Raw genomic sequence first — 25,362 nt, forward strand, 5'->3', positions numbered from 1 at the left:
GGCATTTATATACGATGAATACAAGTCACTATTAATTATAGATAAAATCGAATTCTATATTACGTTGTAACACATTCATAATATATTTTCAAATAAAAGTACGTCTCAATTAGGCGATGTTAACGAGTTTAGTTTAGGATCAATCATTATTAAAAACGTGGACGCTGCAATCTAACATTTCGGTATGCGAATATTAAGGCAGTTTTCCATGTGTGGTCAACTTGTTTCCTAATTGATTACCATAATAATTATCAAGATAGGAAAATGGATGAACAAAAAAAAATAGAAAATGATCACGAAGAATGGTAGCAAGAGTAAATAATTGCTCGACTAGTATTAGCAGCTATTATATGGGTTAGCCGTTAATATCCATGATGATTAGTTTGTAGTCGTTTATTCAAAGCTAAATAAACGTCTTACTAATTAGCCTTGATCATGAAAAATGTCAGTTTTATGCCAACATTTAGGCATGTTTACAATCATCGATGGCTCAAGGATAGCACATTTATTAGTAAAGCAATCTAATACTGTAGGATGAATATAATCGTTCTTGGTCAAATAGTAGGCTAGTCCTATCTATCATACGTAGAATACAATATTCATCATTATGGTATTCCATCTTGACCAATTGGCATCACACTTAACAGTAAACTAAACTTGTTTTTTACTCTCTTTGAGATAGCAATACATTAACAACACATATTCTTATTTAAAAGTTCTCCATTGCTGTCATAATTCAAAGATTGATTTTATCCTATAGTAATCGTTGTTATAGTGGAGAAGTTATTCCATATCAAAGTGGAGTTCTACTGGTGCGTAACCTTGACAGTCACTAACATTGGTCCAATATGGTGTAAGTACTATTATACAATGCTGGAGTAGCGTAGGTAGTCCTACGAATAAGTCGTCTTACTTTGTGTTTTCCAATGTGAATGATGTCCTTCATGTCGAAAGAGAGAGTTTAAGCATTTCTAGCCATATCAATCTACAGTAAATCGACTCAAAAACGTCATTGTAACTAATATCAATACGAGTACATTGGTTTATCACCAATCAGGGCTAGCTGTCGACATTAGCAGTTGAAGAGAAAAATTTCATAAGAAAATGCCGAAAAATAATTGATCTTGGTGGCCTAAGAGCGCGTAAAAAAAGACTTTATCCTTACTTATCTCTTATAATGTTGTAGCCTGCTGTATTTTATTACCAAACATCGATAGCTAGTAAAAAAAATTCCCTGGAAAATAGTTCTGATAGTGACTGGATGATGACTTCTTCAAGTCGACCACTCCATATTCATAGTAACGTATCGTATACCCCGATGCAACACCTAGCATAGTATTAGTAGTATTAACGAGTTGTCATTTTAAATCTTTTATTTATTACCATATTGATCAACATCGGATGAAGAAGAATATCGAATGTGGCTCGTCTAAAGTCTTTGGTAATGACTATATTAAGTGACTGCTTAGTGTAGCATGGACATAATTAAAGCATAAGTCGATATCGCTATCGCCACTACGATCGATATTTTGATGGTGTGGGATTTTTTTCCCTACTATAGAACATGATGTATGACACTATTTACAGTAAATTAGCCAAGTTAAGAGGTAGTACTGTAGAAATTTTCCAACGTTCCAACTTGCCATCGATACTATAGAACCATGCATCCCTCAACATTCGTGTTCAAATTACAGAGTATAGTCATCCTTTATAAGCAATAGATGGTAAAAAAAGTGGAATAAAAAGGATTTGGAAGGATTGATCAACTTTACTAGGTCATGTTTTTTTTCCCCTCTCGTTTTGATGGTAATGTCTAGCTATTAAAACTCGGTTAAGAGTAGTCAAAAGACTGCAACCTTCTTACTCTCGTTACTACTGCAAGTCCGTATCCTTCAGTGTAAAAATATCAAAAGGATATTGAGCAGTCATATCATGTCAAAGCAATGGATCGAGAGAAAAAGTAATCAAAACAATTGAAAAAGATGAAGTAGTTGTAGCATTTTTTTTCTCCTTGTCGGATTGTGCTCCACATCCATAAGCAAAGCGGGTACTGTATGTAACTTGCTATCGATACTCGATAGCCATGTATGGATCACTATCAAAAGTACAATTATCCTCTATGATTAAGCAATCGATGGAGGAAAAAGGCACTAAAAACGACTTGAAAAGTTGATTTATCATTTGTACTACTACTACAGTCGTGCCATAATGATGGAAAGATAGAATAAAGACACAATCATAGCACTACAGTACAGAGGATTAAGTGATTGTGAAATGTTTGAAAGATGGGAAGATAGAGATTGATTATATTACTACTCTAGTCATTAAGTCATCCATCATCAAATTATCTCCATGTCATATCACTATGTTTGTAAAAAAAAAAAGAGTCAACAGTAGATGATTGGAAGATGATGAAATTGGCTAGGAGTCAATTTGTTCAATGATGGATCTCCTTGCTGTCAAGTCAACGAGTGGTGATGAGATTGTCATCCGAGTGAGTGAGAAGTGATTGAAGGCAAATTTGATGTTGCCCCCAAAGTGGAATAATGACCATTTCAAAGTGTCATTAAGGAAATCCCTTCACACTATGTTGAAGTTGTAGCACTCTAATCAGCCTAGGTATAGAAATGATGATTTTGGATCCAATTTCATGCATTAGTGTATGGATAGAAGTGCATGTTGATCATGTCAAAATCGAGTTGTGTCAGTTGTGTGTAGAAGAGCAAGGAAGCGAGTAGGGTCATGGAGGCAGACATGTTGTATCATCGACCATGATGAACTAGGGCCAGATGAAGCATATGGAAATGACTAATGCATCATCGTCTATGGGCATCCATTGCATCTCTCTTGCCCTATCGTGTTGGGTGACCGATGCAAAGCAATATCGCCATCATTTCTCTCTCGTTATGGCTTGAATTTTTCAAGCCATAACGAGCTAGGCGCGATTTCATCATCTCGTCATGGTGTCAACTTGTGTAGGGAAAAAAGGCATGTGAGAAGTGATAAGGGGCAAAAAAAACACAACAACAACAAGTGGATCATGGTGGATAACAAATGAAGCAAGCAACAAAATAGAAATTGCTGGCCAATATCTATTAATCAGCTGTAATAGTTGTATTTTAATTTGTTGTGGAGATAAATGAATGGCCAGGAGGAGGGCAAGTTCAACATTATTTTACAGATGAGTGGCAGCTTACCTCTGTCATTCTTCGCCGTCTCAAAATGTTTAGCCACCGTCACCAGCTGTCATCTGTCATTGTGATTGGCAAGTTGATCACGTGGCAATCACCGATTCGTCGCACCAATGGTTGACAGGTCACCGGGGCAACCAGTACTCGCTGGTGAAACGGTACAGTACGCATTGAGCGTACGTCAAATACAGTTACGCTGTTGCATTTTGACTGGACTGTAGTGTACACTACTACCATCGACTATAGAGCCGGTGGCCTGGATGCTTTTTGAAGGGGACAAAATCGAAGAAAAGACGATGAGTTTTTGCCGCCTTTCTGTACGTTAAAAAAGAAGAGAAACGAAGCCAAGGATCTCTACCGTATGACGTAATCCAGTACAGTGCTATACGGTACAGTACAGTACTGTACTCAGTCATTACTCCATACAGTACAGTACAGTACAATGTACAGTGTACAGTACGTACTGTGCTGTACTGTACTGTACGACTGAAGCTGGCAATAATACAACCACCGTACCGTCAACACTGCAGCCAGTGCAATTGGCACAGCGGTTGTCGACCGACCCAGTAACTGAATCAATTCATGATAGGAATAAAAGTTACTACTGGCAGTCGGTCGAAGCAGTCCCCTGCTGCAGGACTATACAACCGTGACAAACTTACGCTTATTAAGCGACATGGTCTAAATGGCTGCTTAGACAGCATGGAATCTCTAGTTTACAATAGAATAACAAATTTACAAATTGTCCTTACCAAAACTGACTAATCAAAAATTCCCAAACGATCAACCAGCATGTAAATTGACAAAAATTGTAATCAAACCGGCTTGACTGCCGACTGGATTGCTAGTGGTAGCAGATATACTGTAGGGTTGTAAGGTCTCCGCATTCCACCAACATGTCACTGGCGATTTAGACGCAGACAACTTGTAGTAGTCATCCCGTGCTAAAATGCAGTAATGGATCAATTACATACATGGATATCATCAGTAATTATGGCAGTACTGTATCAAAACGATAACCAACACATTCTTACAACCTACTGCATATCTGCAACTAGGACGAAGATACTAACTGTATATAAGTATTCGATAGACAGTAATTAATCATCTGTACATACAAATACAATACCGTACTCGTATGTCTGTACCTATGTATTGAATAGGATAACTATTTCCTTATAATAGAATTACTCAATTGGGCTATTCATAGCTAATCAATAAAAATAACATCCATCAACGTCCAAAATGATTCCATTTTGCCACATAGTATTTACATTTCAGCAATCAATCAATTAATCTTAAGATAGCCAGCCACTTCACATGAATACCCTCGCATTACTGCAGTACTGTGCTATAGTCTACAGTAGAGTGCACACACCCAAAAAACCTGAAAGATATTATGCAGTACAGTAAATCAATACGAATACAGTAGAGGGGCAAAAAAATGTCGTTGCAGAACATTGCCTCTAATAAAAGAATATTACTGCATGAGGCGTTCGATAGAGCACATGACGCAATGTTTATTCTACTCCAATTTATTTACACGAATTATTATTATCGAACAATTCTCGAAAATTGGGGGATGCACAAAGTGCAATATATTAATATCGTGTATATCTTGTACACATCCTACTAATTATTAATTATAAAGTATTTTAGTCTTGACGTCAGAAATACAGACATGCATTATTACGCATTTGGTGATAATTTGTAACCTTCTACAGCAGTCTTAAGTATAGAATGTATAAGCGTTAAAAAGTTGTTATATCTAAAAAAAAATGTCGTGCCATACTAATTTACTCCATTCGCATACAAAAATTGATTTATCTACAACTATCGTGGATTAATTATTAAACAACTCAATATAGTATATTTATCCTTACATATATACTTGTATATACTGTATATACACATGAACAGTACTTGTGCATCCATTGTCACCCAACCGCATAGGCGCACTAATGAGCTATAATTTGTATTTTAATAGTAATCCTAGGGAATACGTCTAGTAATGGAATTGTACACTATTTCTACCTTGAAGTGAATACTACCACCTTGATCATCACATTCATAAATCAGCGTTATCACACTTGGCTAGCAAAAGCTAAAGGAAACTCTATCTAAGCTATAGTATTAACCACTACTGTTAAGTACAATTGATAGAGGATATCGCTCAAGTCGATGTTGCCCAGTACTGTCATACCCAAGGCTTATAACTAATTATCAAGTATATAGCCCAAAAATATACGAATACACTGTATACTTAATTAGATATTCAATGTTGCCTGGTTTTACACTACACGCACATATAACCATGATGCAAATACGTATGAGTACATGCTCCATTCTATAATCGTTATCCCGATTTACGTTAAGTAGCATGCAAAAGAATTATTTAAATCAACATTTATTATAAACAAGAAATGCTAAAAATGTAATATAATTAATTATAATGACAATAACATGACATGTTAAAATTTCGTCAATCGCTAAGTATACTACGATAAATAAGATCGTTCAGTTATGCAAAACTGTGCATTTGTTAATTAAATATAAAGGTCAACTTTTCGAAAATCTGTTTAAATCGTAATAATAAGTTGGAGTTTTTATTTAATATTCAATTGACGAGTCAAATTGACTTCATTGATGTGCTCAAGGTTCTATTCATTAAATGAATCAATTAAACATAGAGTATTTTGGATCAAGACATAATATTCTACACTTGGCTACAGAAAGCTGCAAGAGATGGAATTGTCTCGTCATGTTCCTTTCAAATAAATCATAGTTTTTTCATCTTACGTATGCCAAAATTAACAAAAGCCTGCCTAAATCAAAAATTTTCAAGTGCAATAATCGTATTTACATTAGTTTGCTAATTCTGTTGCAAGAAATCACATAATCTAAGTACGTGTTACATTATAGCAGATAAACAATGACTGTAATTAAATAATATTCCTTCGTACATATTTTGTAATCAAATTTTTTATATAAATACAACTCCTTCCTCGCTAACTATAAAGCGCTCTGCACTTTCTATTGATGATGGGTGTTCAAGTACTACGGAATAAGTCGCCGAATAGCTATTTGCTCCACTCAACTCCGAATCAAGTTTACTCAAAATATAACGATATTTAACAAGCTTCCTCCAAACATTGGGCATATATTCCATATGTTTACTATGTGTGCTGTTATAGTTAGAAGCGATATCATTCCTAAGACGAGATTTATTAGCTAGTCTACTGTTTTCAAACTGCTTCCTAATAGCTGATTTGGTAGCAAGAACAATCAGATTATGTTCATCGCACAGGTATTTGACAATTTTACATAATTGATCTACTCCACTGCTCGATGAAAATTTATCCTGCCAGTAGAACGAACCTATGCCATCAATGAGCATAATACCGATATCAGGATTGCTAGAAATGCTATACTCCAGCAAATGCAATGATGTAATGAGTTGATGAATAGTGTCACAGCGTATGATATAAAATCGTTCCAAGCATTTTCGAATAAACTCTTCAGAATGCTTGACCATAGTTGCGTTAGATCCTTGACAAGCTTTGCAATAGCGTTGCTCCAGTATACTCATTAATCGTAGCAAATTAAAGTGATAATCACAATCAATATAGACGACCGACATGGATCTGCCATTCATTGCAATACCACGAAAATTATCCGGCATGATACACTTGATCATTAAATGCAGTAGCATTTCCGTTTTTCCACAACCCTCACTGCCGTAGAATTCTACTACATCACCACATGTTAAGCCGTTGAATTGTAATTTGCTAAATAGCCGATCTTCCATACCAATCACAGTTTGTCTAGAACCTAACCTAGCAAAGAGCTGGATCAAAAGATTGATGAAAGATTATTATTACACGTATATTAAAACGTTATCTGTCTCAAGCATGTACGTACTAATGCATACTGATTTGCCTACAACAGTAAACTTTATTTCTACATCATCTTCTTTAAAACTATGCAATTTTTATCTTTGTCATTACGCTATACAATCGAGTGAATGAACAACCTTGGCAGCCGATTCGCTAGCCATGCTTGAACTCTTGAAATGGCAGACAGTAGGATCAGTTTGATATCAATTCGTTGGATCGTTTTGGTATTAAAACTATAGTTCTGAATCTGCACAATGATTTAACCGTAAGATAGGATGTTTTTACTTTTTGAGATTGCATAAGCCAACGCCTAATTAGGCAAGACATGGATTCCATCCATCTTGATCAATTTCCAGCTCTGCTCATTGCACTCTTCAATCCTCAGGTAGCCCCAGCAATTCATGCAACTCGAACATACAGTCGAGAACTTATTGTGTATTACTGAAGGTGTACAGTATGCAGGCGTACCTACAGTTTGAGCATATACAGTATACTGTATCCTACAGTGTACTGTATGCTAGCAGTTATTTGTATGTACTGTAGGAGGGTGGCTAAAAAGCTCTGATCCACCTGAAGTAATTTCTCTACAGGAAGTTTTCACTTCGGATTCGTTCCATAATAAGGCAACTGAAGTTCTGTACAGTATTATTCATTACAAAGTGTGCCAAAGCGTAAATACGTTTGACGAAAAAGAAAAGGTCGTTGAAATTTTCATCTGTACTTGAAGCAAGTACCTGATTCATACTATAAGCTGTACTATATCAGTATGGCATGTGTGGAAAGTGAACGTTCCCCACTATCAACTTGCACTTCAAAATATAGATTGTAACAGGATGAAAAGTTGGAAAGTTATCGCTACCAACTTCCGTCACTTTACAATCATTGCCGAGATTGTCCCAGTATGGAAAGTAGAAAAGTCATCGTCTCTACTATTCACTTTCAGTACTTGATATTCAAAACATCGATTGTTGCTTACCTCTCCAAACCTGAAAGTTATCACCTCACTATCAACTTTCAGTACCTGCACGCTACAGTATCTGCTGTCGCCACAAATAGAAACATAACAGCCATTGCTAGAAACTTTTCCAAATTGCACTGCTACTGTCTACATTACTATACTGTCGCCACAACTATTAAACATATCAGCCATTACTACAGACTTTTCCAAATTGCACTTTTACAGTGTTACTGTCTACTCTACTATCGCCACAAATATACAATTTAACAGCTATTACTACAGACTTCTCCTCGAAATTGCATTGCTACCGTGGTACTGACTGTCGCCACAAATTAAAACGTAAGAGCAGTGCTCCACACAATCCAAATTGCATTGCTACAGTGGTGCCGTCTACTATGCTGTCGCCACAAATATAAAACATTGCAGCCATTACTACAGACTTGTCCTCCAAATTGCATTGCTACAGTGGTGCTGTCTACTAGACTGTCGCCACTAATATAAAACATTGCAGCCATTACTACAGACTTGTCCTCCAAATTGCATTGCTACCGTGGTACTGTCTACTCTACTATGGCCATAAATATAAAACGTAACAGCCATTACTACAGACTTGTCCTTCAAATTGCATTGCTACAGTGGTACTGTCTGCTATGGCCATAAATATAAAACGTAACAGCCATTACTACAGACTTGTCCTCCAAATTGCATTGCTACCGTGGTACTATCTACTCTACTATGGCCATAAATATAAAACGTAACAGCCATTACTACAGACTTGTCCTCCAAATTGCATTGCTACAGTGGTACTGTCTACTAGACTGTCGCCACAAATATAAAACATAACAGCCATTACTACAGACTTCTCCTTCAAATTATACTGCTACCGTGGTACTGTCTACTAGACTCTCGCCACAAATATAAAACGTAACAGCCATTACTACAGACTTCTCCTTCAAATTATACTGCTACCGTGGTACTGTCTACTAGACTGTCGCCACAAATATAAAATATAATAGCCATTACTATAGCCTTCTCCTTCAAATTATACTGCTACCGTGGTACTGTCTACTAGACTATCGCCACAAATATAAAACATAACAGCCATGACTATAGCCTTCTCCTTCAAATTATACTGCTACCGTGGTACTGTCTACTAGACTATCGCCACAAATATAAAACATAACAGCCATGACTATAGCCTTCTCCTTCAAATTATACTGCTACCGTGGTACTGTCTACTAGACTATCGCCACAAATATAAAATATAACAGCCATTACTATAGCCTTCTCCTTCAAATTATACTGCTACCGTGGTACTGTCTACTAGACTATCGCCACAAATATAAAACATAACAGCCATGACTACGACTTCTCCACCAAATTCCGCTATTGTAGTGGCACTGTCTACTAACTAGAACAAGACTGCGTTGAGCTGACTCAGTATAGCCACGATGGTTAGATAGAGTACAGCACTCACAGTGTATCCGTGTATCCCTCCTACCTGGCCGTAGGCGCGGGTCTAGCTTGCCACCAATCAAACAACGCCTATCTCACTCTGAATCATTAATTCCGTTAGGTAAACTTAGTCCTACCTCTTGATTCATTAGCCTTGAAAGCATGGATTATGTCATGTTAAGAGAATCAGAAGACGGAAATAGCGAAGAAAATAACTGGCCTGATCTCTTGTTAAATGCCAGTATATCATTACATAATAACTGGGATAAAATCGACCCGGTGGAAAATCCTTTCGTTCCTCTCGATTTACACACCGCCTCTTCTATTGGTCATTATGAACAAGTCCGAAATTTAACGGATGGCCAACCCTTTGACGTTGTCAATAAACAAAATAAAGGTTCATTTTCCTTCGATTCCATTGATGTGATCTAGTATAGTGTGTATACAATCCAAGTTAATCTAGAAATGAGACGATAGTGTGGAAATAATATCCATGATATAGAAGTTTCAACAACAAAAATAACATGCACAATCATCGGAATAATAATCACTTTTATTGATGACCAGCGCATACAAAGGCACATGAATTAAGATAACACAGACGATCATCGTCATAATTGTTTACTTTGATCTGATCCACTTTTAATGAGAATCAATTTCCATTAGTTAGCCAATGAATTTCTAACTAACTCCTTTGCTATCCTTTACTGGATGATATGACACAACCGTACAGATAATAAATAACACGAACATGCTGTAGTCATTCTGGTTATAACTTAGAAAAATGCTTAGTTTGCTCTGTTGTCTTATTTTTATAAACTGATTTCTGTCTGTTAATAAATATCTAATTGTAGATCATTGGACACCATTAATGTATGCTTCTTATATGGGCCACGATACCACCCTTGATTTACTTTTTGAAGCTGGAGCTGATCCCAACGTCAAAACTATTCATGGTATCACCGCATTGATGTTAGCTGCAAGCTGTGGCCATGAATCGATAGTCTACGCACTTTTACAGGTAATTGCATTCATTTTGAATAAAGATTCGCCAAGCTATGTTATACTACTTTCGATATCAACCTGAAATCCTATTCTATCATCATGCAGTAGGTTCATTGATCCCATTTTTATAATTAGGCAATAAGTGACTCTGAATTACTAGTTTACGCGTAAATGTATATACATTTAAATGATAGCCCACTTGCTTGAAGTATCACATTTCCCCAACATCAAAGTGTCAATGAATTCATAATTAAGTACTATTTCAAACTGAATATAAACTTTAATGATATTTTACTTGTATGATAGATCCTACTTAGGCAACGTCTCCGTTTTGAATAATTTAGATTAAAGTACTCGTTCAAATTTGAACCCATTTTAAAACTCTTTTATAAATTTTGTTTCTAATAATATCAAGCTGACAGTAGCAATCCTACAAAATTTCCAAAATAGCAAAAATTTTAAATAATTCATATTAAAATACACTAGAACTTCTAATTTAAAATCATATAAATCATATCCTATGCTAGTATAACCTCTCCATTTTTCCTACAACATGAAGAAATACGTATTTAATTTACGCTATTTTATATTTGTAACAATATTAAAATGTTGCAGTTGTTTTTATAAAAGTATCAAAGTTATAAATCAATGAGAGAAAAAATTAATACGTACCCATATTCCATAACAGCACAATCTTTCCCATTGTATTACATCAAAATATTGTATGGTTCATATTAAAATATTGCACCTATTCAAGTTTATCTTAGAAAAAGTTACCGATAATTTACTCATTAATATTGATCAAATTTAGGAGGAAAATGATGCGATAATTCAGAATAAATTGTATACCTTAGTATATATATATATGGATGAGCTATTTAATACGGTATTTTCCATTAAATCCTTTTCACCGACATTATTAATTTTAATTAAATTAATGAGAGTAAATATAAGTAGATACTTTATAAATTACAGTGCTTTCGTAGTATTTGTTTTATGCAAATGCCTTCCTGATTTCAAATCTCTATTGGACAGTCAAATTTTACACAATTCTTACTCGTTCATAACTTTGATGACATGAAATAATCTCAAACTAATTTCATTTTTAATTACGTCATTTCAGCAAGGAGCAGCACCTAACGATGCAGATCAATGTGGAATTACGTCATTGTTTTATTCCTGTCGTCAGGGAAATGCCAGTGTTGTAGCATTGCTGCTTGCCAATGACGCAGATCCAAACATAAAGTAAACGCCGTCTGACGCAGTATAATCGATGATAGCATTAACTTAAAAATGCCGTACTATTTTCTATATTTCGTCTTGAAATACATTCAAAATTTCTTACGTTAGTAAAAACTTATCGCTATTTACAGAGACCCAAAAAATGGTATGACACCACTACTGGAAGCCGCAAGAAGTGGGCGCGAAGTTATTATTAGCACATTACTGAAAAATGTAATGCTAGTACCCTCCAAAATATCACTAACTTATTAGAACCACATATACGATAGCTAACTGCAGGTTACTGCATGATTATATAGGGTGCAGATCCTCATATCCGAAATAAGGAAGGAAGTACAGCGCGTTCCTTAGCTGTACGCTCTGGTAATACTGTTGCAGTTAAAATGTTTGACAACCTCTTACCTCAACGCGATGACTCTAAACTAACATCGAGTGATCCAGGTCTGAATCAAGGATAACCCGATATGGAAATAGATATCTATCATTTCATTTCAGATATAATGTGACGTATTATAATGCTGCGCATTCATTTCCATGATTTTTACTCATAAGGTGTGGTCAGATCGAGATCATCTGATCAGATTGAAGAAATTAGCAAAGAAAATGCTAATCTAAATACGCCGCAAGATTATGGCATTAGAAAAGGACCAGAAGAATTTAATCGCCTGGTTAGGCAAAAATCTAATGAAAAGCAATTACCTACTGCTGGTAATGAGATAGCCGATCTAGAAGGTAATTTTTCCAAGTTGACTCTAGGATTCGGAAAGTAAGAGATTGTATACTATTAGACATCTAAATACTTTCTTATATTCTATCTCTACAGCTCGTAAAACCGTTAAATTTCAAGAAGATATTGATGTAGCTCTAATACAATCATCAGATAAAGATGTGACTCCTACCAAAATGAATCCCCTACCCACTGAACGAGGTATACATGATTTATTTCTCATTATGCCATTTAAAAAATTATCATAGCAATCGTACTAAATGACTACATTACGAACTAAAAGAATTTATAACTAATCTTGTAATGAAACACTTTTCATCCATAAAATGATTTATATATAATACTAGCCGTTTCATCCAAGAAAGAAGTAGAAATCTTATCAAATAGTTCAGAAAGCGATTCTGATATTGGATTCTTTCGAGGTGGCATGGAAACAGTAAAATATGATGGTCCGTTAAGTCCAAGTTCAAGTAGTACTAATCTACTACTTAAGCGCAGCGATTCTATTCCAGAAAAACAGGAGAATAAGCAGCAAAATACCGTAAGTAGACAAAACTCAGCAAGTTCTCGCGCAGTAAGTGATCATGATGAGGGAGTCGTTCAGTTCTTGGAACAACTCAAGCTATCGAAATATTTATCGACTTTTGAAGAACAAGAGATCGATATGGAAACGCTATTGACGCTTAGTGAAGCAGATCTTATATCGATAGGAATCAAGTAATTGCTCAATTTCTTTACAAAAAACATTCACTACTGTTGCCGTAAACATTATAAACATTTATACTTAATGTCATCAAACTGGATACCATCATAACGGCATTCCATTTGCATCTATAGATTATTAGGTCCTAGAAGAAAAATTTCTATGGCAATATCGCGTCACTCGTCAAAGAGATCGTCTAAAGTTAGTATCTCTGTATCACTATACAAGTTAGATAAGACTATAATACATCCATCGTTTTTCATTAATTTAATATTAGTTATTTTAGAGCATTAGAGTATTGCTCTACAACTTTTAGCTATGTAGCTATTTAAATCTGGATATTGGAAGTCCTCTAAATTTAATTCCTCTCAATAAGTAGAATACTGGAACTTCATAACTACAGTTTAAATAACTTCATTAAAATATGAAATTGTACTATAAAAATGACTTCAGATGTATAATTTCGAGACGAGGAATCATACATGGAAGTCTCTCTTTCCCTAATGATTTTTTAAGTGTAGAATGTAATATATTTCATAAAATTACAATATTGCCTTTTTGTATAATATTATTGCTGCTTCCTCAACTAAAAGCTTTTGAAATATACTGATTAGGATTCGGGAATAAATCAAAATATAGAAAAAGAGAAAAGTGATTTAGAATCACGATTACAACAGGTAAATTTATTTAATTCATTAGACAACATTTCTAATAGCATTCAACCAATGATTTAAAAATAACCCTGTTCACTCATCTATGCACCGATTTGGTGATAAATACCGTATGAAATTTTTATCTCATTTTTTGATGTTGTAAGAAATCAGTAAATCTAAATAGATTTCTATTCCACACATTCAACTTTAATTTGATGCAGTACTCATGCCATGCTGTATCACTCTTACTATTGTAGAAAGCTAATTTATTAGATTCATGTTATGAGTGAAATAGTAAAATTCTTCTGCCTGATTTACGAATCTTCTCATTTAATCCGATACAGCATACCGTCACATGGTCTATTATAGTAAATAGTCATAATTGTATAGTAGTGTAGTATACCGATTTGAATAGATATAATTTATGTAACTTCCAAGCTTTTTCCGTCTTAGTAAAGCTACCAGTAAATTCATACTATCCTGGAGAATGAACATAACTCCTACTATTTTACTCATTCTATATTTCAATGTGATACATTTGTAGGCTTTAGACAAGATTAAATATATATCAAATCAACTACAGCAAAGCAATAAAACAAATGAACAATTACGCAAACATCTCAATGAAGAAAATTTGCGTAGTCAACAAGTCGTCAGAAATGTTAAAAAAATCAATGAAGCCACTGTGAAAGCTTTAAAACGTCTTACAGCAGCAAGGTTGTTGTTATCTCCCTACCCTATTTTACGTAGATTTTAGTTTAAGGAACTCCCATTTGGTATTAGAATAATTTTTTTTATTATAGGCAAACCAATGATATCATGCAAAAAAGTTTCCGTCAATTGGAATTGCGCTATCGCGGTATGCGAATATAATATTTCTACTTTTAATTTAACGATAGCAAATTATTAATGATTCTTACCATGAAAAATCAATTAATTTTTATTATCCTTCAGAAAATTAATTCAAAAATATATACCACTTACTTTGCAGAAATGACAAGGGCATTAGAAGCCAAGAAAATCAACTCAGAACCTGATGAATCGTCATCAAGTCCTTTATCTAGTAATAGTGAAACTAGTGAAACCATTAATAACACTACCGACAAATTACTTCCAGCCTTAAGTAATGTTAATAGTCAATTAGTCGAAGAACTCAATTCAGTTAATAACATGATAGAAATTGCTATAAGCAATCTTAATAAAATATCTCTTTGAATTAAGTCAGGCTCATACTGTATAGACTAATAAATTACCTTCAAGACGATATAATACTGTATTTAATCTATCAATACTAACTTTCGTTTGTCGTTACTGACTGTTTACGTAATGAATATATATATTGCAGTTTACTACTAGCGTACAGTAAATTTCACTATAGCTCATGGACTACATATCATTTTTTGTCAAATCAAAAGTAATCCCTTAGCCTATTTTTATCTCTGCGTTATTTTTACTATACTAATGATTATTAATTGAGCTTCATATCAGTTATAATTTTTATTGATCACAAGTTAATTTTTCCTACATTTAAAAATGTAATATCAAGAGTTAATAACTAGATAGACTGTACGCTTTTACTTACTATCAATTTTTTAATTATCGTTTGTGAATTTTAGTTTATATTCCATTTTAGTAAGTATTTACAATATTAAACCTCGATTACACTATGATGCAAAGACATAGAATAATAGATAATGAAATTATCTCAAACAACTTCTCTTGGATTAACTAATCTTATTACCTTACCTCTTCTAGGTAGATCATTATTATTTTATTTTTCCTATGTATTTCTGATGAATTCGTTTCTTTTACAAATACATACAAGTAATTAAGTCTGCGTAATTGACGATCTAAGCTACAATTATCATGAAGCTTGAATAAAATAATAATATCGTACTTAGGTACATTTTCTATATTATTATTAGGATCGTGAATGTTTAAGCTAGATTCCAAGTTTATTAGATGAAAATTTACCGATATTTACAACTATTTAGTATGCTCTATATTTATGGGTTAATATAACGATGAAGCCTTATTCACGTTAGCAGTGCAAAATTGTATAGTGCTAGCTTCAAAAACCCTCCAATTTTGATCAGCTGAGGTGCGAGATTCGCATTACTAACATTCCTTTTAATGAAGTTTCATTCTACATCAGTGTACTTAATTATGAATTACGCTCCACCAAACCAATACTTCAAGATTAAAAACAATATTATTTCATCATAGATGCTCCATTTTTAGTTTCGCAGCCTAAATATTTATTAATCATTTTTATTTGATGACACTATTTGCAAGCTATAAATAAATCCGATGCTATGAGATTTCTTAAGCTATATTTTCGTTATTGAACAGTTTTACTTATGCAAGACTGTTTATAATTTAAACACAAATTACAATTGATAGTATGATTTTAATTATATTGAGATATATTTAAAATATCTTGCTTATTCAGACCAAAAAGGAAAAATACACATGACTTATTCATAGCAATGTTTGTTCTATATTTTGTATAGATGTAACTAAGGCTGCATAGTAAATAATTTTTAAATACTTCATAATGTAGTACTATAATATCTTGAAATCTTACAAGTCTGCTATTTTCAAAGATCAAAAGCTATTCTATCTACTATGGCATATAAAGCATTTATAAGTAAATTATAGCTATTTCATGAAGGAATTTAATGACCTGTGGCCACAGTTGTCAATGCATTTTCGTCTTGCTGATTAAAACAATCACCGCAGGCGTTATAATATCCAAAAACACTTATAGCGCCTACTATGATACTGATTAAGATCTATTTGGATATAAGATTGTATTAATATGATTGGATTTACATACGTATCGTACTTACTTTTATATCCTACGCTCCAGCTATCGATACAAATAATAATATATAAAATCGATCTAAATAATAATACTTACCGAAAATATAATGTAATGTTCAAAGAACTGTTTCTTGATCATAACTTTTGCGTAAGCAAAGGCACAAGGTATATGAGCTTCTCGTTTTTGACTTTTAAAGCATCTAAATGTATCATATATCATTAATTAATATCATTAATTGTAAATTTAGGGCTATAACGGAAAATTTAGGAACCGGTTTAATCAGACTTGATTAAGATGATAGCTATCTGTTGCAAAATAGTGATAAAATCTCGGCCAGTCAAAAAATAAGCTGATATTCCTCTAGTCACCTTTCGTAAAAATAAGCCGCAGCAGTTAAATTGCCATTAGTTAAGGTTAAATTACGAGCACCAAAAGTGAAAACGGTGTCATTATCTAATTGGCCACTCTCAATTAACCAACCAAGGTTAAAATAGCCCTAAAAAATTAAATTTCAGTAATTGTAGATTGCTGTTGGAGGATAAATCAACAACAAAAAGAATAAGTATCTCTAATTATCTGTATACAAATACATGTACAAGTCTAGTTCAGCCTGTAAAGTATGCTTATCTTTCTTTTATTTGCTGTATTTACTCCAAAAGAAAACGAATCTGCATTTATCTGAATATTTCTACCAAAATTTTGACCTATAGCAAATTTTAAATGTACTTGACAAGTAAAGCACTATACGGTATTTACTGAATCGTTCGTCGTTGTATTTCGGGTTAACGAGAGAGAATGATTGTCATACAGTATATATCTGTTCCTCCATGCTAAATGTAATCATAATATCTTATATACATAAGAAATTCATTCCTATTTAACACTATTCAAATGGATGCTTCTATTGCGTATATACCAAATATCTAGTCCTTTTCTTACAACTCTAATAGCTATTACAATAATTCCGATTCAGAACAATCTCATTACTAATCAAGATAGAATCACAATACTCAGCAAGGATTAGATTTCTCTGTAAATTTCTGATTTATAACCTTGAGGGAGCTAATAAATCGCTGATAAGGCATGATAGTAGGAAGAAACAGAAGCTCATTGTCCCTAACCGGTAAGGCTAAGGATGTTTAATTAAATTACCTGAGGTTCATTCTTTTCAGCTGCTTCGATATATAATTGTGTAGCTCGCTTACTATCTCGTTTCCCTTGCAATCCATACCAATAAGCATCTGCGATCTTGACTTTAGCTGTTAGACAATCAATTTAACATTAATTTATGTTGAAAGCACGTAATTAACGTTTGCCAAATACATTCAACATTCGATTAATCAATACTAGAATTAATCAGTGAGTTAATCTATTCTAGTATCTGAAATTTTATGTCCGTAGAATCTAGAATTGATGTATCCTTCAAGGATAGTATAACGTATGAAAGATATATAATATATATGCATATTATATTTACATACTACAATATGTAAGTCATATATAATGCAATAAATATAATTTTAAGCATATATGTAGGCATACTTCTTACCATTTTCTATAATTACCTGGTGCATGACCTTGTACAGCAGAGAGATTATACTGACGCCATACGCTATTATCGCAATCTGGTAATTCATTCTAGTCATATTTGGTGTTAAGAGAAAAGGATTTTACTGCAATCTATAGTTTGATGTCACGATTATTGTGATCTTATCGGAATGCAAAATTTATATAACTCACGTAGAAATTTTCACATATGAAAGCAGCGTTAAATTGTGCGAATTCAATTCCAGCTTCAGCAACCATCAGATAGAAAAGAAATGCATGTCGTCTATAGTTTGGTGTTTTATGCAACATTTTTGATCAATTTATAGCTTCATACATTCTAATATAAAATATTTTATGCAGTATTATCCAATTCAACAATTGAAATTTACTCATAAATAATACGTCTGATACCTATGAGATGCAAGAAAAGCATCTAAGCCTTTTCTTAACGTTTTGGCTAACATTGGACTTTTTTTAGCAACTCCATCAACATAGCTGCATTTGAATAAATATTAAGTTAAAGAAACTTTAACAGTGCTTTCAGAATGTGCTACAATTATCACAGAGTAAATTTAAATATCTGCTTTGGATTATCAAAAATGGAAGAAGAGAATTAATGTAACTCTACTGTATAGGACAAAAATTTTTACCCAATAGCTTGCGGACATGATCGTTTAATAAATTTATTGTGTCCCATAAAGGCTTGAGCAACTTCCATACTACCGTCCATACTACCAAGATTAGCTGCTTTAACAAAGTATTTTAAAGCCATTTCCTATATTATTGAAATAATTAATGGTTAAAAATTATTGATATTCCATAGATAAGTCTATTATATAATTCTATCACAAATTATTGGATAAATAATTAAAATACATTAAACTAACTTCGTCTCTCGTTCCGTTATTTAACTGGCCTTGAGCGTACATATAGCCCAAGTTATAAGCAGCTTCAGGATGATTTAATTGCGCGGCTTTTTGATAGTAGTGTGCGGCTGCAAGTTTGTTATCATCGACATTAGCCGCAATCCAACCTAAGGCAAAGTATGCGTTAACGTTGCCCTATGCAAAATCAAAAGGAACGTTAGGCAGACGTCAAGACACTACGGTATATATGTGTATATAAACTAAATAATCCATAAAGATACTGGTAGCAATTATGATTAAAATCTATAGCATCAATACTATGCCAGCTGTTCAATGTAGATTGTAATAGTCTAATCGCAAACTTTATTCATACGCATAAATATTTTAAGCGTTTATATTATCCCTACCATCTTCGCTGCTTTTTCTAAATAAGTTACTGCTTTAGGTACATCTTTCGGAACACCCTGGCCCTATGAAAATGATAATTCAGTTATTTAGTAGAAGTAATTTCTCAACCTGAAGAACTACCGTAATATGTTGTTTCTATAAGGTTAGTGGATGATATGGCAGTTAATGATAGCATAGTGGTATCTGCATGATTCTAATGGGATAACGGAATAAATTATCTACGCTTCATTACTTTAAAGACATTTACCTACCCTCAAATGAACAATTCCTAAATTATAAATTGAATCCGGATCCTCATTTTTAGCTCCCATGCTGTAATACTTAGCAGCTGCTCTAAGATCCCTTTTAACACCTCGATTTCCCCAAAATAGTAATCCTGCCATTTGCGCCTATTTATTGCGATGCATAATTGAAATGATTTAGTAGTCTAAAACCGTTTTTAGTATTCAGTCTGGTATATTAGATAGCTTGATACTATAGATATTAATAAATACAACATTCAGATCATTTTATTCATGTAAATCTATACCTGCGCTGACGTGAAACCCTTTTCCGCTTGGTATTTTACAAATTGTACGTAACCGTCATTAAGCCCCTGCTGTCCTTCTAGATGTTCTGATATCGATAAACGGATTTCCTCAAGATCAACCTACGATATACATACACGTAAGTTTAGATAAAATGGGTTTGTAAAATCTAATTACTTGACTACATTTTATTTAAGCAAGTTAGTGTTTATGCATGTTGTCGTAGACTAATATCCAATTACATCGCCAAAGCGGTGAGCTTCAAGGTCTTCTCTTGTCCTAATTGCAGCTAATTTCAAATAAGCTACGTAAAGAAAGAACTTACATCAACTCCGGATGACCTATGCAGGAAATTTTAACCTCACACAGCAAGTTTTACTTCATTTAAGAGCTTAAAACTAATATCGATATGATAAATTTTGAAGTTAAATCCTAGTAATCTTACCATAAGCTATATCACAAATTATAGGATAGCGGTCGATACCGTGAGCTTGACGAANATAAGTAAATTTAGGCCAAATAAGGCTTAGGGTCAGTTACTGCGGGATAAATTGAGTCCTAGCAACTTTGAGTATACTGCTATACCTTGTCAATATCTACGGGTGTTCCAATACCATTAGTATATAATGTTCCTTGAAAGTAATATGCATCGGAGCTGCCAGCACATCCAGCGTAATCCAATATTTTAAATGCACGTTGATTATCTTTTTTAGTCCGTTCTTGACCTCCCTATAAACATTGTATCAGACTATAACTACCTATATTTCATTAGCTATATGTTATTTTAACATATCTATTCATATTATATTGTATGATTGGAAACAATAATTCATTATGAATAATAGCTATCTATATATAAAAGTCATCTGACCATAATCGCGAATGCTTGGTAATACAGCTCATCTCCTATGGAGGACATATCTAAATCGGTAGGATAGAGTCCCGGAGATCCATTTTTATAATTATTTTTAATTGTTGTATTGACTGCACTGATGACTTCTGGTATGACTATCTCATTTACTGGAGCTAAGCATATCTGATATCGTTCAATATTCTTCCTTAATATTCTCCACATAGCTGAAGGACATGATCCTATTATTTCAATCAAAAATCTATTAGTTGCTTACATGATCGTATTTCGAGACTGAAGTATAAATACGCGTATGCGATAATTACGTCAGTAATCAAACCTAAGATTTCTAAAATACTTTATGAACTAAATACATTATACATGTATAATATATTTTAATTAAATAACTTCAAAGTAAGCAATGAACCCTTAAATATTATGATAATTATTAATAAATAAAAGATGATAAAATCTACAGCGTATAGTTTACCGTATCTATCTGCCTATTTATCAAAGTTGTATCCCAATAATTACTACACGCGTACAAATATGCAATATGATTGTTGCATAATTATTCTTTCAATTATACCAAAGTCAGTATAAAATTTTAATTATCACCACAAGCAATAATCAAAATTTGATGTAGTTATAATTTTCAATGTTACTGTAGTAATATTAAATTATTTCTGAGAATTAAATTTATCTCATGAAGTGATGATAGAAGGATTAAACAATATGAGCACTTGCCGTAATTTCGCCTTCCTTTTGGATTGGCTGCCAAGTAATATTTAATATGTGTTCGCCTAATATCCCTTCTATACTGTAAGCAAATCTTTTTTTGCTGATTGAAGTCTAGTGATTAATCATTAGCGGTAGGTAAATAGAATGTAATTATAGTGTTAACTAACGATTTAGTTCAAGTCTGTAACTATCGTACAGCTATCACATTTTACCTTTTACTAGCTCTGGTGGTTCCTTATGATCTGAAGGTAGCTATACGTATTGATTGCCGTTGGAAAAAAATATATGTTAAATCTCATCTAATAAACTTATAAGTTAGGATCATTACTAATCTCTCATTACCAAATCATAATGGATGCAATGTCTGCGGAATAGAGTTACTTTACTAAGATATCCTGTAAATGACGGAAAATTTTGATTTCCACCTAATGTCCACTGTCGTTCGTTATGATTATAGCGTACTCTTCCAGGCAGTCTAAATTATCAAAGAATAGAATAATCTAATTTTCAATCAATTTCAATTTTACATAAAATTGTCAAATTAATCGTTGTGATAGCTTTAATCCACTGTATTGATTATAGTAACAAAGAGAATCTTAATTTTTCACGCTCTTTATCAAAACTGAAATCTATAACTAATTTCAGACCCAAAGATGGCCTTAATACGAACACTTCAAATCGGCTGACTAATGTTTCATCGTCGCTTGACATATAAATGGTGGCCTATTGAAATGATCAAAACCGGTAAATATGCTATTAATTTATATTGTATATGTTATCCTCTCATATATATAAATTAATCAATTTATAAACAGTTCAGTTTACATAGAGAGGCTTCATAAAGTCGATGTTTTTAAAATTACCGTGTTAGAGCAAATGGTAAGGAGGATATGAACCCATGATTTGACTGGTATTTTCCATCCGGTAAGAAATGCATAAGGTTTGCCTGATGATAATTCAACTTGCACATGCAAATTACCTATATCAAGGAATGATATTCAAGATTACTATATATATATCAGATTTTGGAACAAATTAAAGCTGGACAAAGTAAGGTAATTTATATTAAAATGAACCTATAAGAATTTGATGTGTTTCTAAATTATATTATATTGTCCTGTATCCCACAACAGATAATTAAATACTATATCAGAGAATAAACCTTTCAAATTGTGGCCAGTAAAATCAAATTACCTGCTTTAATTTCGTAAAGATGAGGCGTAAGAAATCTCTCTTGTTGGCGAAATATGATACTGCAGAAGTTATAGGGACATCTTCTAGCGATGTAAACCCACAAGGAAACGGTAACACTATAGAAAATAACGACACGTTTCGTTATAGGAAAATGATCATTTAACAAGTAACAAATAACATGCAGTACAAGCATAACAATTAAATACTACTTAATCTTTATGATTTCGTACCTTGGCGGCATAAAAATATTATCCAACCGTATTGATGGATCGTAATATTTATCTAAATAACTATCGAGACGAATAAAATTTATCGATAAATCGCTCATAGTCATTCGGTAGTATTTTCTAATAAATTTATGAATATTGATCATTTTACTGTATAATTAATGCTGTATCAAATAGGTGAATATTACTTGAGTTATAATTGTTACAGTTAATAAATTATACTACTGTCGAATCGTCGAGATTAGATAAGGATATTTAGAGCAGGCGCTCCGAATATTTAAAGCAGCCACTAATAAAAGGTAGGTTAAAGGTGACGTTTTATTAAATAATACCATACGCCATCGGAAATTGATATTTTGGGGGATACTTATATATGTAAGACTCTTATGGCTATAAATGGATTGAATTATAATATTTTGTATTTCTTAAGTTATTGTGTAATAATCAAGACCGAAAGAAAAATCTAAAACTACAATATTTTACATTTGGATTCAGGAGTTCTTCAATAAATTAATGAAATAAGTTTTTATGTTTTCGTTATAGCCATATGTTGATTAACTTATAATTATGTTTCTCTAATTGCTTTTTAATTAATAAATCTGTCGATGTAATCTAAAAGTGCAATCTGTTATTGAGTATTGATGTTTTGGGTGGAGATTAATTAATGTAGAACTATTGTGCTTGATTTATTACTAATAGTACGCAGATGCTAAGTCTGGATAAGGATATTAAGAAATGATTAACTCAAGATTTATGGTTATCTAAACTGAATAGTACAAGGCTAAAATAAATATTTCTAGTGATTAAAGTTAATGTCAATCTACAAGATCGTTTCTAACTATATTCAATATGCCGTAGAAATTGTAACTATTCTTTTAACCCCTGAGTGCGCAACTACCATATAACATTAACGAGCAAGCTGGGTCTAATAGACCCGACAGTTAAGAATTACATCAATTTAATCATATTTATCAAAAATTATAAAGCTATTTATCCTAAAGCACTTCTAGGTATACGAATACATCAAACTGCTTTTATCAAGATTTCTTGAAAGAACAGTGTTAACCTCGTGATTCCATTCTGTTCTCCAGAAAAGGTTATTGGTGTCTCTACCAAAGTTACAACTTCTGCAGTAATTAAAAAGACAAAAGAGCAACAAAAATCTTTTTCAAAAATATGAAAATTAAGTCGAATAAATATCAAAATGATTCTTCAAGTTTATGTGTGAAATATGCGTAAGAAAGCAGAAAATTTCAACTGAATTTTAAATTTAAATACTTTTATATTCTTGATTTGAAGCTAACAATAACTAGATTAAATATCGGCTACTAACCGCTCTCAATCTTGCAAGTTTTATCCCTATATTGCTCAAATTCGTTTTCACAAAATGAGACAGAATGACCCCAAATGTTCAAAGGATAGATACCATTAATGCTAGCTAAATGAACCGACGAAATACCATCTTCTTCCCACTTTTTTGGCTCAATTAAGGCTGCATAGAGATTAATTTGATGAGCGAAAGCGTCTAATTGGACAATGGATTGGCCAACTCTTAACAACGCAGGCAATAAGACTTCAAAGTATATTACACCTTCTCCAGCAACGGGTATAGATTGATTATTCTGACTCACTTCCCAATGATATTGACGTATGTCAGTCGCTAATATGCGTATTGCCAACATTTTAGGATTTTTGCATTTGTACTTGATAGGTAGTATAATAATTTCCGATGGTACCAAAGATTTTTTAGGTTGAACAAAATCGACATATTCAGCTGGTACAATCTTCCGCCGCCTACTATCACTTCTGTGAGATAATCTGGATAATTGGGCACGGCTAGTAAAATTAGGCCAAACGATGACGATATAAACGAAAATTACCCAGCTTATAGTCGCCTTCATGTTGAAAAATTCGAGACTGTTTCAAGATAATATTGTCTTATTTGTCGTCGCTTGAGTTAAATTTGTTTTTCTAGATTAAAATATTTTCATTTGAGCAAATAGGATAAAATATCAGTAGTAATAAGTAGATGCAATAACTATTCTATATTCATAATTCCAGTCAGCCACGAAGTAAAATGATTCGTACATATAGTATGGTTTCCGCAATTCTATTCAATACTTCACCTAGTTTGGCTTCTATTGAAAGACTCTTCTCGACTGTAACTATAATCTACTTACAATTTTAGATCGTCAATATTCCATCTGGGTTGGTAGTTATGCAAAGCATTCTATTGTATTGACAGTCTTCTGTTAATACTCCAAGATCAATTTAGAAGATGCCACGTAATATATTTAATGATAATCAATCTGGATGAACCATTTAATTTCTTTGATCCTAAAGA

The 25,362-nt window shown here is 33.1% G+C and overlaps 2 protein-coding genes across 2 annotated transcripts; both read right to left on the reverse strand.

Moving 5' to 3' along the window:
- Window positions 1–6,174: 6,174 nt before the first annotated feature.
- Window positions 6,175–7,248, reverse strand: TRIADDRAFT_55187 (uncharacterized protein; the record flags this gene model as incomplete). Its single annotated transcript, XM_002111757.1, has 2 exons — window positions 6,175–7,038; window positions 7,225–7,248. The coding sequence occupies 2 exons, from the start codon at window positions 7,246–7,248 to the stop codon at window positions 6,175–6,177; spliced, it is 888 nt and encodes a 295-aa protein (XP_002111793.1).
- An 8,079-nt stretch (window positions 7,249–15,327) lies between these two features.
- Window positions 15,328–24,919, reverse strand: TRIADDRAFT_55189 (uncharacterized protein; the record flags this gene model as incomplete). The annotated part of the gene is made up of 24 exons (XM_002111758.1): window positions 15,328–15,351; window positions 15,577–15,740; window positions 16,517–16,625; window positions 16,754–16,856; window positions 17,026–17,153; window positions 17,810–17,916; window positions 18,223–18,295; window positions 18,398–18,488; window positions 18,617–18,700; window positions 18,856–18,980; window positions 19,093–19,266; window positions 19,479–19,541; window positions 19,731–19,868; window positions 20,009–20,128; window positions 20,592–20,735; window positions 20,878–21,098; window positions 21,810–21,849; window positions 21,940–22,072; window positions 22,268–22,320; window positions 22,461–22,576; window positions 22,792–22,907; window positions 23,022–23,138; window positions 24,085–24,181; window positions 24,352–24,919. 24 exons carry the CDS (start codon window positions 24,917–24,919, stop codon window positions 15,328–15,330), a joined length of 3,108 nt encoding a protein of 1,035 aa, XP_002111794.1.
- Between the last annotated feature and the right edge of the window lie 443 nt (window positions 24,920–25,362).

This window comes from Trichoplax adhaerens, genomic scaffold, assembly GCF_000150275.1.
Source record: "Trichoplax adhaerens TRIADscaffold_4 genomic scaffold, whole genome shotgun sequence".
NCBI classification, from domain to species: domain Eukaryota; kingdom Metazoa; phylum Placozoa; class Uniplacotomia; order Trichoplacea; family Trichoplacidae; genus Trichoplax; species Trichoplax adhaerens.